Below are 12,751 nucleotides of genomic sequence, written 5' to 3' on the forward strand. Positions count from 1 at the left end.
ATGGCCATTCTGACTGGTGTGAGGTGATACCTCATTGTAGTTTTGATTTGCATTTCTCTAATGATTAATGATGTTGAGCATTCTTTCATGTGTTTGTTGGCAATCTGTATATCTTCTTTGGAGAAATGTCTATTTAGGTCTTCTGTCCATTTTTGGATTGGGTTGTTTCTTTCTTTGATATTGAGCTGCATGAGCTGCTTGTAAATTTTGGAGATTAATCCTTTGTCAGTTGCTTCATTTGCAAATATTTTCTTGCATTCTGAGGGTTGTCTTTTTGTCTTGCTTATGGTTTCCTTTGCTGTGCAAAAGCTTTTAAGTTTCATTAGGTCCCATTTGTTTATTTTTGTTTTTATTTCCGTTTCTCTAGGAGGTGGGTCATAAAGGATCTTGCTGTGATTTATGTCATGGAGTGTTCTGCCTATGTTTTCCTCTAAGAGTTTAATAGTGTTTGGCCTTACATTTAGGTCTTTAATCCATTTTGAGTTTATTTTTGTGTATGGTGTTAGGGAGTGTTCTAATTTCGTTCTATTGCATGTAGCTGTCCAGTTTTCCCAGCACCACTTATTGAAGAGGCTGTCTTTTCTCCACTGTAAATTCTTGCCTACTTTATCAAAGATAAGGTGATCATGTGTGCGTGGGTTTATCTCTGGGCTTTCTATCCTGTTCCGTTGATCTATATTTCTGGTTTTTTGCCGGTACCATACTGTCTTGATTACTGTAGCTTTGTAGTATAGTCTGAAGTCAGGGAGCCTGATTCCTCCAGCTCCGTTTTTCTTTCTCAAGATTGCTTTGGCTATTCGGGGTCTTTTGTGTTTCCATATAAATTGTGAAATTTTTTGTTCTAGTTCTGTGAAAAATGCCAGTCGTAGTTTGATAGGGATTGCATTGAATCTGTAGATTGCTTTGGGTAGTAGAGTCATTTTCACAATGTTGATTCTTCCAATCCAAGAACATGGTATATCCCTCCATCTGTTTGTATCATCTTTAATTTCTTTCATCAGTGTCTTATAGTTTTCTGTATACAGGTCTTTTGTCTCCCTAGGAAGGTTTATTCCTAGGTATTTTATTCTTTTTGTTGCAGTGGTAAATGGGAGTGTTTCCTTAATTTCTCTTTCAGATTTTTCATCATTAGTGTATAGGAATGCAAGAGATTTCTGTGCATTAATTTTGTATCCTGCTACTTTACCAAATTCGTTGATTATCTCTAGGAGTTTTCTGGTAGCATCTTTAGGATTCTCTATGTACAGTATCATGTCATCTGCAAACAGTGACAGCTTTATTTCTTCTTTTCTGATTTGGATTCTTTTTATTCCTTTTTTTCTCTGATTGCTGTGGCTAAAACTTCCAAAAGTATGTTGAATAATAGTGGTGAGAGTGGGCAACCTTGTCTTGTTCCTGATCTCAGAGGAAATGCTTTCAGTTTTTCACCATTGAGAACGATGTTGGTTGTGGGTTTGTCATATATGGCCTTTATTATGTTGAGGTAAGTTCCCTCTGTGCCTACTTTCTGAAGGGGTTTTATCGTAAATGGGTGTTGAATTTTGTGAGAAACTTTTTCTGCATCTATTTAGGTGATCATATGGTTTTTCTCCTTAAATTTGTTAATATGGTGTATCACATTGATTGATTTGCATATATTGAAGAATCCTTGCATTCCTGGGATAAACCCCACTTGATCAGGGTATATGATCCTTTTTTTTTTTTTGACATCTTTATTGGAGTATAATTGCTTTACAGTGGTGTGTTAGTCGCAGCTTTATATAAAGTGCATCAACTATACATATACATATATCCCCATATCTCTTTACTCTTGTGTCTCCCTCCCTCCAACCCTGCCTGTGATCCTTTGAATGTGCTGTTGGATTCTCTTTGCTAGTATTTTGTTGAGGATTTTTGCATCTATGCTCATCAGTGATATTGGCCTGTAGTTTTCTTTTTTCGTAGCATCTTTGTCTGGTTCTGTATCAGTGTGATGGTGGCCTCATAGAATGAGTTTGGGAGTGTTCCTCCCTCCCGTGCAGTACATTTTAAAACTCATTGTTAATATTGTGTACAGCTTAAGTGGTATTACTTGGTTCTTGAGAAAGCATTTTGCAATGACATTAAAGAAAATGCCCTGCTACAGTAGCTAAAATGACTTCGTGTCCCTGAAGATAGTTGCAGTGATACCACTGTAAAAGGTATGGTCTTTAAGGATGAAGCATGTCATCATTTTTGTGAAACCTATCTCCCTGTCCATTAGTGTACAGCACTATCATTTCCCCAATTATGTTTACATAATTCTCCCAAGTGAAGTCAGCTTTGCATAAACCTCTGGGCATTTTATTAACTGCTTTGTTAGGAAGTAGGCAACTTATGTTTGAATCAGTATCTGATTATACATTAAAATAAAAACAAAGCACACCATGTAACAGATAAACCCTTTCCCTTCTACGTAAATTGCAAGTGGCTGGATATGTATTTGTCCCTTTTAAAAATTTTATATCATGCCAGTTTCATTAGATGAGATGAGGAAATCTGAATTTCACTCTACTAACTTGGTTAGCGTTTTGAGAACTTTAATTGTAGGAATAGAACTTTAATTGGAGAAACCTGTGGATTATGTCATTGGACCACCCCCTTTTGCAGAGGAGGGCACAGTAATCCACAAAATGAAATGATTTGCCCCTATCCCAAGGTGTGTGGGACTGGTGTGTTTACTCTGTAGCCTGCAGATGTTGCTGTGTTATTCCTAAGGGTAAGAGAGCCCAGGGTTTGTGAGTTACTGAGAGCAAGCCTCTGTGGATGGAGGATATAAAGTGGAATTTTGTGATTTGCTTGATATAGGAAGCTCCGTATGTTATGAAAAATATAACACTAGATCAAATTAGATAGTCCACAGCTATGGTGAGGTTGATGATCAGTGAGCAGAAAGCCATAAACAAAGTTGAGATGATGAATGGTCTTATCCCATATAGGAAGCTCTGATGCATGTGTGGGTGGTAGGGCTTCCTATCTCCTGGATTATAAACAGAACATGCTATCCAAGCATTCGCTAATGTGCACCAGCATTAAAAATTAGATTTGTGGGATTTTTGTTTGTATTAAGGTTGAGATATTGCATTTGTTGAAATGTGAATTTCCTTTAATTCTAGTCCAGTGTACTTGAGCATTTGATAGATGGGGATGGGATGAAAATGGTCATCTTAATTTCCAGAGCAGGTAAAACAAAGAGATTGTCTATGGCAGCAAAGAGTATGGTGGGTGCATTTTTAGCTTTTGTGGAAGCATTTTCTCTTTGCTCCAAGATTTCTTTAGACTCTGTTTTTTCCTTTTACATGTACTATGAAGAACATTAGTCTCGTAATGTTACACATATTGTATTATTGTACCTTTTTCTTCTTCTTTTTTTTTTTTTTTTTGCTTAAAACAATAGAGATGTATTCTCTCACAGTTCTGGAGACCAGAAGGTCAAAATCAAGGTGTAGGCAGGGCCACGCTCCCTCTGGAGGCTCTAGAGGAGGGTCTGTTCCTTGCGTCTTCCCGCTTCTCATGGCTGTTGGTGCTCCTTGACTTCTAGCTGCATCATTCCAATCTCTGCCTCAGTCATATTGTCTCTTCCTCTTCGGTCAAAGCTCCCCGGCTCTCGCTCTTAAAAGGACCTTGTCACTGAAATGAGAGGTCACCTGGATAATCCAGGACAAGTGCCTCCTCTCAGGATTTCTAATCACATTTGTTTTGCATTGTAAGGTGGTGTTCACCCATCTATCACATGAAGTAATATTCAGATTCTGGACATTCACAGGACATGGGTGTATCTTTTGGGAGACCACCATTCCACCCACTACGATTATCATGCCCATATGTAATCAATATAAAGAATTTTTTTAAGTCCTCTTATCTGTAGAATTATTATCTATTTGTGTCTTAAATTAAACCTTCCAGAATTTAACTTCAATCTGGCTAAGGTCCAGAAACTCAAAGCCAAGTTTACAGTGCACATTTCTTGTGTATACAATAGATGATTCTACTTACCCTTACTTATCCTTGTTCTTTCTCTTCCCCTAGTTCTGTCTCCTGTGATTCATAATCTGTCCTGGTCCCAAGTATTAACTTACTTACATTTTTCCTGTTTACTGTATTCTAGGCAGCCCTATATCCTTGTGGAAGGAAACAGGAATCTGGCCCTGCTTTGTCTCTCCACCTAGCTTTTCTCACTTGCTCTCCTCTTCTGACATTCCCACCGCATCAGCCTCCTGTCAGTTTCTGGACCTTTCTAAGCCATGTCTCACCTCAAGGTCTTAGCTCCTATTATTTCTTCTTCTGCTAACATTGTTCTGCCAACTTGCACATCATGGGATTCTTCTCCCTTTAGGTTTAGGTGAAATGTCACCTCCTTGGACAGTTTGTTCCAGACAGCGTGTTACTTGAATGTTTTCTTGGTTCAGCCTGGGACTCAGTATACGTTAGAATTGGCTGTAAGCAGTTTTGGAGCACAGCAATGATAAATCTCTGCGTTCAATAAAAATACTCAAACTTAGATTTTCGTAAATGCCTACTAATCTCTGTACTTCCTTTCTTGGCTTCTGTGTAAGACGAGGCCTCCTCAGTTCCTCTGTCGTTGCTCCAAAGGAACGTGACTTCCATCTTGGCTTTCAGCTTCAGTTGCTTTATTTATTTTATTTTATTTTTTGGTGTGGCAGGATGACGCATACTGAATTAAAAGGCAAAAATGCAGGTTTTTAAAAAGTGGGTTAGGTTCTTAAAATGAGCAGTGGTTTGCTGTGGCATTTAATTATTATATGACATAGTTGTTATCTGAAAGCTTTAGATAGCTACATTTTTAACCTACTTTCTGGCTGAATAGAATCTATGGGTACCCTTTAAAAGAGGGCGATGTAGGTATATTGAGGGAGAAATAAAATGGTACCTTGTACTTTCTAAAAATGTTATTGCTTTCTTTTCACCCTGCAAGGGACATCAAACAAAATGTTGAAAGCCTTTAAGGGAACATTATTCTCCTAATCAGAGACAAGTGGGAAAGTTGAAGTAGCTATACAAATCAAAATCATGTGTATGTCTGTTCTGTGAAATGACAGATGTAAGTTTTCCTTCAGATGGAGGTTTGTTTTCCCTGTTCTGCCTTAGCCACAATAACTTGAAACAGTCTGTCTGCTGGCACACAAAGCGAGGGGGCGGGTGGAGGGGCCCGGGTGTTGCTGTAGGAAAGTCAAGTACATTCTTAGAGCGCCTTTTGGGGACAAGCAGCTGAAATATTTTTATAGTCAGCTAAGATAACAGGGAAGAATGAGAGTCTAGCTTTTTATAACTCAAATCTGCAGAAAATTCAGTTTTCCCATATTTGTATCCAAGTCAGTACCTATTCATTTAAAACTAAGTTCCAATTTGTGGCATAGACTGTGAATATTATCCTGTCAGCCCAGTTTCTTGAGTCCTGCAAGTTGTTTTACAGACCAGTGTGAATGGTGGAATGCACTGAAATGCTGGGCATATTTAAAGCCTCCAACTTTTTCTTTCAGCCTGGATCCTTTTGCTCATTGTGACCTTTTATAGTTGTACCATGAGATACTTGGAGTGGTTGTCACGATATTCCACTTTCTGGAATAACAGGCTGAAGGCCCATATACCTCTTGTTATTTGCTGTAGGTCCCAGGTGACCGTATGATGCAATGTAGTGAATTATGGTGATGGCCAGCAAAATGTCAAGCTGACAAGGTTATGGAATTTCTCAGCCAGCATTCTACATTACACCTTCCAGTTATATGTTCTAAAATATATGTGCCATAGCTAGACTTACAACCAGCATTCCACAAGCCAGCCTTAAAGATAACTTATTCTTTTTCCTCTTCATATGTTGAGAAAGTTTTATAGAACGCTGGCTGAACAGACTATATATCACCAGGTGATGTTTTGAGAGTGGCATGAACTCTTGAAACAGAAAGAAACTATTCATAGTTAAATCCTTAACTTTTGTAGGTTGATTTTAAATTTGTTTTCTTTGACATAAAAGACTATTTAACTTTAAAAATAGCACCTGCCACAAAGAACTCAATGTACAGTGAGTGAGCTGGGGCAAAGAACTTTAAATTATAATTTAGATTTTGTGAAAATGCTGGAACAGGAGAATAGGTATTTTATTTCTCATTCATAAATGGTTATAAATAGTGGCCTGTTATTGGTTGGAATAAGTCAGCAGAAACGGTTTCCTTTATGACCAGAGAGAAACAGGGTTATTGGAGTTCTCTTCTGGGATTATTGCTGTATCCACTTAGACTAGTACAGTTCTTGAAATATTTGTGTGGAAGCTATCTCAGAGGTGTAAAAATAGTTTTAAACAAATCTAATTAAATTCATGTTGGATTCCAAAATCTGCTATTGATATTAGAAATAAAAGTCAGTTTCTTTTGTAAAAAAAAAAAGATGATAACATAGATGAAGTTATTTTAATAAAGATTAAAGGTAGTCCTCTTTGCATGGTGATGCAGGACCATAAAAATAAGCATGCAAGCTGTAACTGTGCAAAACAATCTTAATAATCAATGGGAAAATTACTAGTTCTGTCACCTTAAAAATTTTTTTTGTCAAAACATTACAGTTGTTTTACTGTAGGTGATGTATTTATAGGGAAAGGAAAAAAAATAGTAAAGCTGATATTTATCTAGTGCCCTGTAATTTAAAATGTTAGAAACACTGAGAATTAAAGTGTTTTCTTTCTTCGAGTAGAACTTAACAAGAGTAGTTAGAACATTTTTGCTTTCTTCTCATATACTTTATGATGTGGAGTATCTCTTCTTTGCCTTAGTGAGCCGTTACACTCCTTCGCAAGTTTGAATCAGGTTCCAATATCTTACCATTATGCTCTCAAAGTTGTGGAATATCTGTGAGTTCCTTTAACGTTATTTCCTTTGGACCATCTTTATCCTACATCACAACCACTTTCCAATTTCACTTCCAGTGTCACCACTTTTCATTTCTTTGCCGTGCTTTTTTGTTGTTGTTGTTGTTGTTGGCCCTTTTGACTATACACTTCTGTAAAATGTCATGTGAGTTTATCAATGTAAAGTGAGGAGGCAACACAACTACCTGCTTTGCTGTCTGTGCATGAACTGAATAACAGATATGCTGGGATCAATCACCAGCAGCCTCTGAAGGAAGTGACATGATTGATTACTGATCATGGTACACATCTGTTATTTATGTAGTGGTTTGTGGACCAAAGAGCTAGCAGTGAAGTTTGTACTTTATGCAGTTACCTAGTTAATATTGTGGCAAATGAAGTTCCAACTGTGTTGTTGGGGGACTGAAGTTATTTAGCTAAACTGCATTAACTGAAATTCATGCATATTGGAACCATACAAAGTGAGGAGTGCTTGTATTCCAGTTATAAATTATTTGTAGTATTGTGAAATCTTGACCAGGCTCCCTGTGTCCTTGCCTATTACACACTGAACCCATCCAGCGTAGCCAACCTGTCATTTAGAAATTCAATTCAGAATTGAACTGGGAGTTACAAAGTCTTTGACTCAACCTCAGAGTCAGCTTTGACTCGTCTTCTTACTCTGCACCTCAGTGTGGATCAGACACTGGTGGAAACATATTCCAGACCTTATCCAGCGTGGGCAGTTTTGACTTCATCTGCCACATAGTGAGATCCTGGACATAGCTCTAGGTGGTTACCTTGGTCATTTTTTCCAGCTCTTTCCTGTCTCCTTCACTGTCTTCCCTCTTCTTCGGCTTGCTGCTTATTTCCTGTGCATATCTCCATGTTGTACTGATTGCCCATCTATCATGATATTACTTCCTGTTTCTTTTTGCGGTACACGGGCCTCTCACTGTTGTGGCCTCTCGCGTTGCGGAGCACAGGCTCCGGACGCGCAGGCTCGGTGGCCATGGTTCACGGGCGCAGCCGCTCCGCGGCATGTGGGATCTTCCTGGACCGGGGCACGAACCCGTATCCCCTGCATTGGCAGGCAGACTCTCAACCACTGCACCACCAGGGGAGCCCACTTCATGTTTCTTTTAATTCTTGTTGCCATCATCCTAATCCATGGATTTTTCAACTTGTCTTTCAGTTATTTTAATAGTCTCCTATCTGACTTCTCCACCTAGGTCACTCTCCTTTCCAGCTAATGCCACATGCTATCACAAGAGTAATCTTCCTGGAAAATTCTCTCCTTGGGGTCTACAAAATAACTTGCTAATTACAGAATAAAATCCAAACTTTTTATCAGGCCTTTATCCATTGTCTGACTTAAGCCTACATCTCCCAGTTTATCACCTGACCCCTCCTCTCAGGGATCTGGGGTTTCAGCAAGGTAGACTTCCTCATTATCTCCCAAATATGCCTACCTCCCCCTTTCTTACACACTATCCTCCTAGGATATAATCCTTTCTGTTTTTCTGAAGCCTACCTAGCTTCAAAGGCTTATCTCAAATGAGCTCTCCTGTAAAGTCTATTTTGACTTCCCAGAAATGACTTTTCTCTGGAGTTCCACAGAATTTACATTTTCCAATGTTTCTTATTTGTATTTTTAGTTATTATATATTACCTAGTAGTTCCAGTTAGCTTTTACTTTCTTCTGTAGTATGTAGAATGGTATTTGACAAAGTGGTAGCCATAAATGTGTTCATTCTTTCATCTAGTTTTTTTTTTTGAGCTGCAGCCTTTTTTCTAAAAGCTGAGTTACCATGCTAGAGGTAAAACATTAACGTCCCTGACCTCACAGCACTCTAGTTGAATGAGGTGTACAGAAAAGTAGTCAGGTGATTGTAATGCAGTAAGCCAAGCAGCATGAGGAGCAGTGAATGAGAGCCCATGGAAGCACAGAGGAGAAGCGCCAAACCTAGATGAGGGGCAATTGGAAGTGCTTCCAGGGAACTGAGGTTTAAGCAGTATCCAAAAGGTGAGTAGGAGTTAGGTAGGTGAGGGGGGACAAATAGAAAGAGTGTTCCAGGCCAAGGACACAGGATATATAAAGCTTAAGGAGGGGTGAGAGGCCCTGTCCACTGAGGAACTGAATTCAGTTAGCTAGATTAGTTAGTCAGTGTAGCTAGATTGTAGGGAATGATGTTTCAGAGAGAACAGGATCTCTATGATGAGAAAGATGTGGGAATATTTGATGAATGTTTAGAAGGCAGGACCTGGAGATGGATGTTTGGGTGGGTGAAAGGATAGAGCAGCCCTCAGGTTCCTGTTAAGGGTCTCTCAGTGAATGGAGATGTTAGGGGAAGATGATCAAGTTCCATTTAGGACATTGTAAGTTTGAGGTACCTGTAGAAGATCTACAGGAAATAAACAGTAGTAGACAGTGTGGAGCACAGCAGAAAGCTTTGGCTAAGAAATGTAGTTTTGGGTGACATCATCATATGATAGGCTGAAATCAGAATGTATGGAGTTAGTAAAGCAGAAGATTTTAAGACCAAATCTTGAAGCACATCAGTGTTTCAAGGGTAAGGAAAGAGTGGAGTCTGCAAAGAATATTAAGATACAGTGAACAAAGAGGAAAGAGCAAACTAGATGGGTTGAGATGTCACAGACGCCAAGGGAAGACTGAAATCCATCCATTGGATTTAGCAACATGGAGACCATTAGTGACCTGAGTAAGAGGAGTTTCAGCATAAGAGAAGTGTGGGGAAAGGGAAACACAACGTGACCCTGGCTGGCTGGTAGTGAGTGGAGAAGTGAGCAGACAATTCTTTTGGAAAGTTTGGTCATGGAGGAGAGGATTGAAGCAGAGTAGAAGCTGGAAGAAAATGGAGTTGAGGGGCTATTTTTTAAGCTGCTGGAAATCCGATCAGTTCAAGGGCTGATAGGAAGAATTCATTTGTGATAAATAGGTTGGCCTGAAGTTGAATTTAGCCAGGATTTAAAACTCCTTTTAAAATTCTTCACCCAAACATGTCCTTTTATCTTTTGGTATTCTAAATAACTTTCCAACTATTAATCACTGCTACTTCTAGGTTTCGCTGTGGTCTTGTTATCCCAATGAGATTGCAAATTCCTGTAAAGCAGGATTCAAACTATTCTGCTCCCTTATTCTGGGTAGCACTTATTTCAGTGTCATACGTAGAGAAAATTCTCAACAGATATTATTTTTAGCACTCTCATTTGTTTATTCTTTGAGGAAATATTTAATGTCCACTGTGTGCCGGGCATTATTCTAGGTGCTGAGGATACAAAGGTCATTAAACTAGGCATATTCCTTTCCCCCAAAGAGTTTATAATCTAGGGAGACAGTAAATAAACTAGTAATTAAATAGGAAAACACAGTAATTACAGAATGCAAGAGATATCCTGAGTGGCTACTTTATATATATAAAGTAGCTTTATATGTATAAATATATGTAATATATATATTATATGTATAAATATACATGTATATTTTTTCCCATGAATTCTTGCCACCATTGTGGGTGAACAACCACAAGCAATTGGAGAGCTAAATGACTTACTTAAGGTGGAAAGAAAAAGATAGTAAAAAAAAAAAAAAAAAAAGATGTATTTTTGTCATAGTGTATACTCCTTTGTTTACCATTTCTAAAGTCATTGGGAATATGATGACTGTGCTTTGGGGGAGTTTTGTTGGTTGATTGTTACTTGGCATTTGAGAAACTAACCACTCTCCACATTTTCTCTTTTCCTTTACAGTAATTTGCCATCTTCCATGTATGAATGGAGGCCAATGCAGTTCAAGGGACAAATGCCAGTGCCCTCCAAATTTCACAGGGAAGCTTTGTCAGATTCCGGTCCATGGTGCTGGCGTGCCTAAACTTTATCAGCATTCCCAGCAGTCAGGCAAGGCGCTGGGAACACATGTCGTCCACTCAACACATACTTTGCCTCTGACCATGACGAGCCAGCAAGGAGTCAAAGGTAAGCTGATTATTTTGATTTTGCCCATTCATCAGAACTCTGTTAACATGCCAAACCCATACAGAAGCCAAGTGTCTGCAGGGCTGGTATTGGAACAGAATATGGGCCCAGGTATTTGGTGCCAGTGCTTTCTAGGCTGTAGGGAATGGTATCTAGGAAATAAGAAAATGGAGCCCATCTTTCTCTGGTGATGCAGGACCAAGAGCTGATAAACATACATGGCAGTGTTCTGGTAGGTCCTGAGAAATGGAAAGATGAACAAGATGGTGTTCTGGCCCTTATGGGATTAATAAACTAGAAGATCACACAATACCTGCTGATGAACACCAAGTCTATTTTGTAGTCGAAGAGCTCTTGGTTTTAGTTCTAAACAATCTGTAACCTCACCTCCCTGGGCTTCAGTTTATTCATCTGTAGAGGAAGGCAAACTAGGTCACTTGGAGCTCAGAAATTCTATGACTAATTCATTCTTTTCAACCTGGCACCTCTTACACATGCACAACTTTTAAAAAAGGAGTCAGAGAAGTGTTACTGGCTCTTATTCTTTAAAACCTGAATCTTAGCATCAGAAGATGAAATTCTGTGTGAAAGCTGCAGAGAAAGAAAATAGAGATGTAAAATATCACACTTTGGTATTTTGTGTGTATCACAGGAAGCACAAAAGTACGTACACACCAGGTTTAAGGGTAAGAGAACTATGCTTTGTGAAATTGTGTTGTAAATCCTACAGTCTCTACGATGGAAACTTTGTGAGAAATTCAAAAATAATCAAACTCTTGAGTCTTTATTACTCTTGTTTGGTAGAATGTATGACCACAAGTAGCACAAATTTCGTAGTTTTATGACTCCTCTGAAAAAAATTTTTGTCTCATGGATCTGTTACTGTGAGAAGTTTAAATTTCTCTTTGTAAAAGCAGTTTTATTCTTTAAAGTATATAAATTCAGGTTTAATTTTTGAGTGTCCCCTTTTACTCTCAAGAGTTTTTTAATGGCTGTGCAGCAAAAATAGATACACACTAAAAATGTATCATTTATCCCAGGTATAATATATATGTACTTAAGTATATGTGTGTATATAAAACTTAGTTTCATGCTGACTAGCATGAACATTTACTTTCGTCCTGATGTGCGTATCAATTATTTATGACTGATAAGTTTTCTTCCCAATCTGTTTTAGTGAAATTTCCTCCTAACATAGTCAATATCCATGTGAAACACCCTCCTGAGGCCTCAGTCCAGATACATCAGGTTTCAAGAGTTGATGGCCCAACAGGCCAGAAGGTAAAAGAAGCTCAACCAGGCCAGTCCCAAGTCTCTTACCAAGGGCTTCCTGTCCAGAAGACTCAGACGGTCCATTCCTCATACTCCCACCAGCAAGTCATTCCTCACGTGTATCCGGTGGCTGCTAAGACGCAGCTTGGCCGGTGCTTCCAGGAGACTATTGGGTCGCAGGTGAGCAACACTGCCCAGCCCATTTTAGTGATGTGTTCTAGGTATAGTCTCATTGTAGTAGGAAAGACAGACTTGGTAGAAGTAAGTTTTTTGTAGAAGGGGTTGGCAAACTGACCTGTGGGCCTGTTACTGTAAATAAAACTTTATTGGACACAGCCACACCCATCATTTACATACTGTCTATGTCTGCTTTCATGCTATGGACAGAAGGATGGTATACTTTCAATGAGGGCATATGATCTGAAATGCCTAAAATATGGTCTGCAAAGCCCTTTTCAGAAAAAGTTTGCCATAATTTGTCATCTTTTATTTTCTTATACAAATTTATAACTAGAATGGCAATGCATGAGTTGTTTGAAGTGCATTTTAAATATCATTGGATTTATGTGTAACTTTAGGTCTATATATCGTAAAGTGAGAGAGAGG

The 12,751-nt window shown here is 38.7% G+C and overlaps 1 protein-coding gene across 5 annotated transcripts in view; it reads left to right on the top strand.

Annotated features, from left to right (window-relative positions):
• The window catches only part of LTBP1 (latent transforming growth factor beta binding protein 1), a 427,411-nt gene that overhangs the window by 208,893 nt on the left and 205,767 nt on the right, over positions 1–12,751 (top strand). For all 5 annotated transcript variants that reach the window (XM_082852057.1, XM_082852058.1, XM_082852059.1 and 2 more), the window contains 2 exons: positions 10,649–10,873; positions 12,051–12,325. In XM_082852057.1, the coding sequence (XP_082708183.1) occupies positions 10,649–10,873; positions 12,051–12,325 (500 nt within the window). The remainder of the gene's footprint in view (positions 1–10,648; positions 10,874–12,050; positions 12,326–12,751) is intronic.

The sequence above is a fragment of the Leucopleurus acutus genome (assembly GCF_964270905.1).
Source record: "Leucopleurus acutus genome assembly, chromosome: 12".
Classification (NCBI taxonomy): Eukaryota; Metazoa; Chordata; class Mammalia; order Artiodactyla; family Delphinidae; genus Leucopleurus; species Leucopleurus acutus.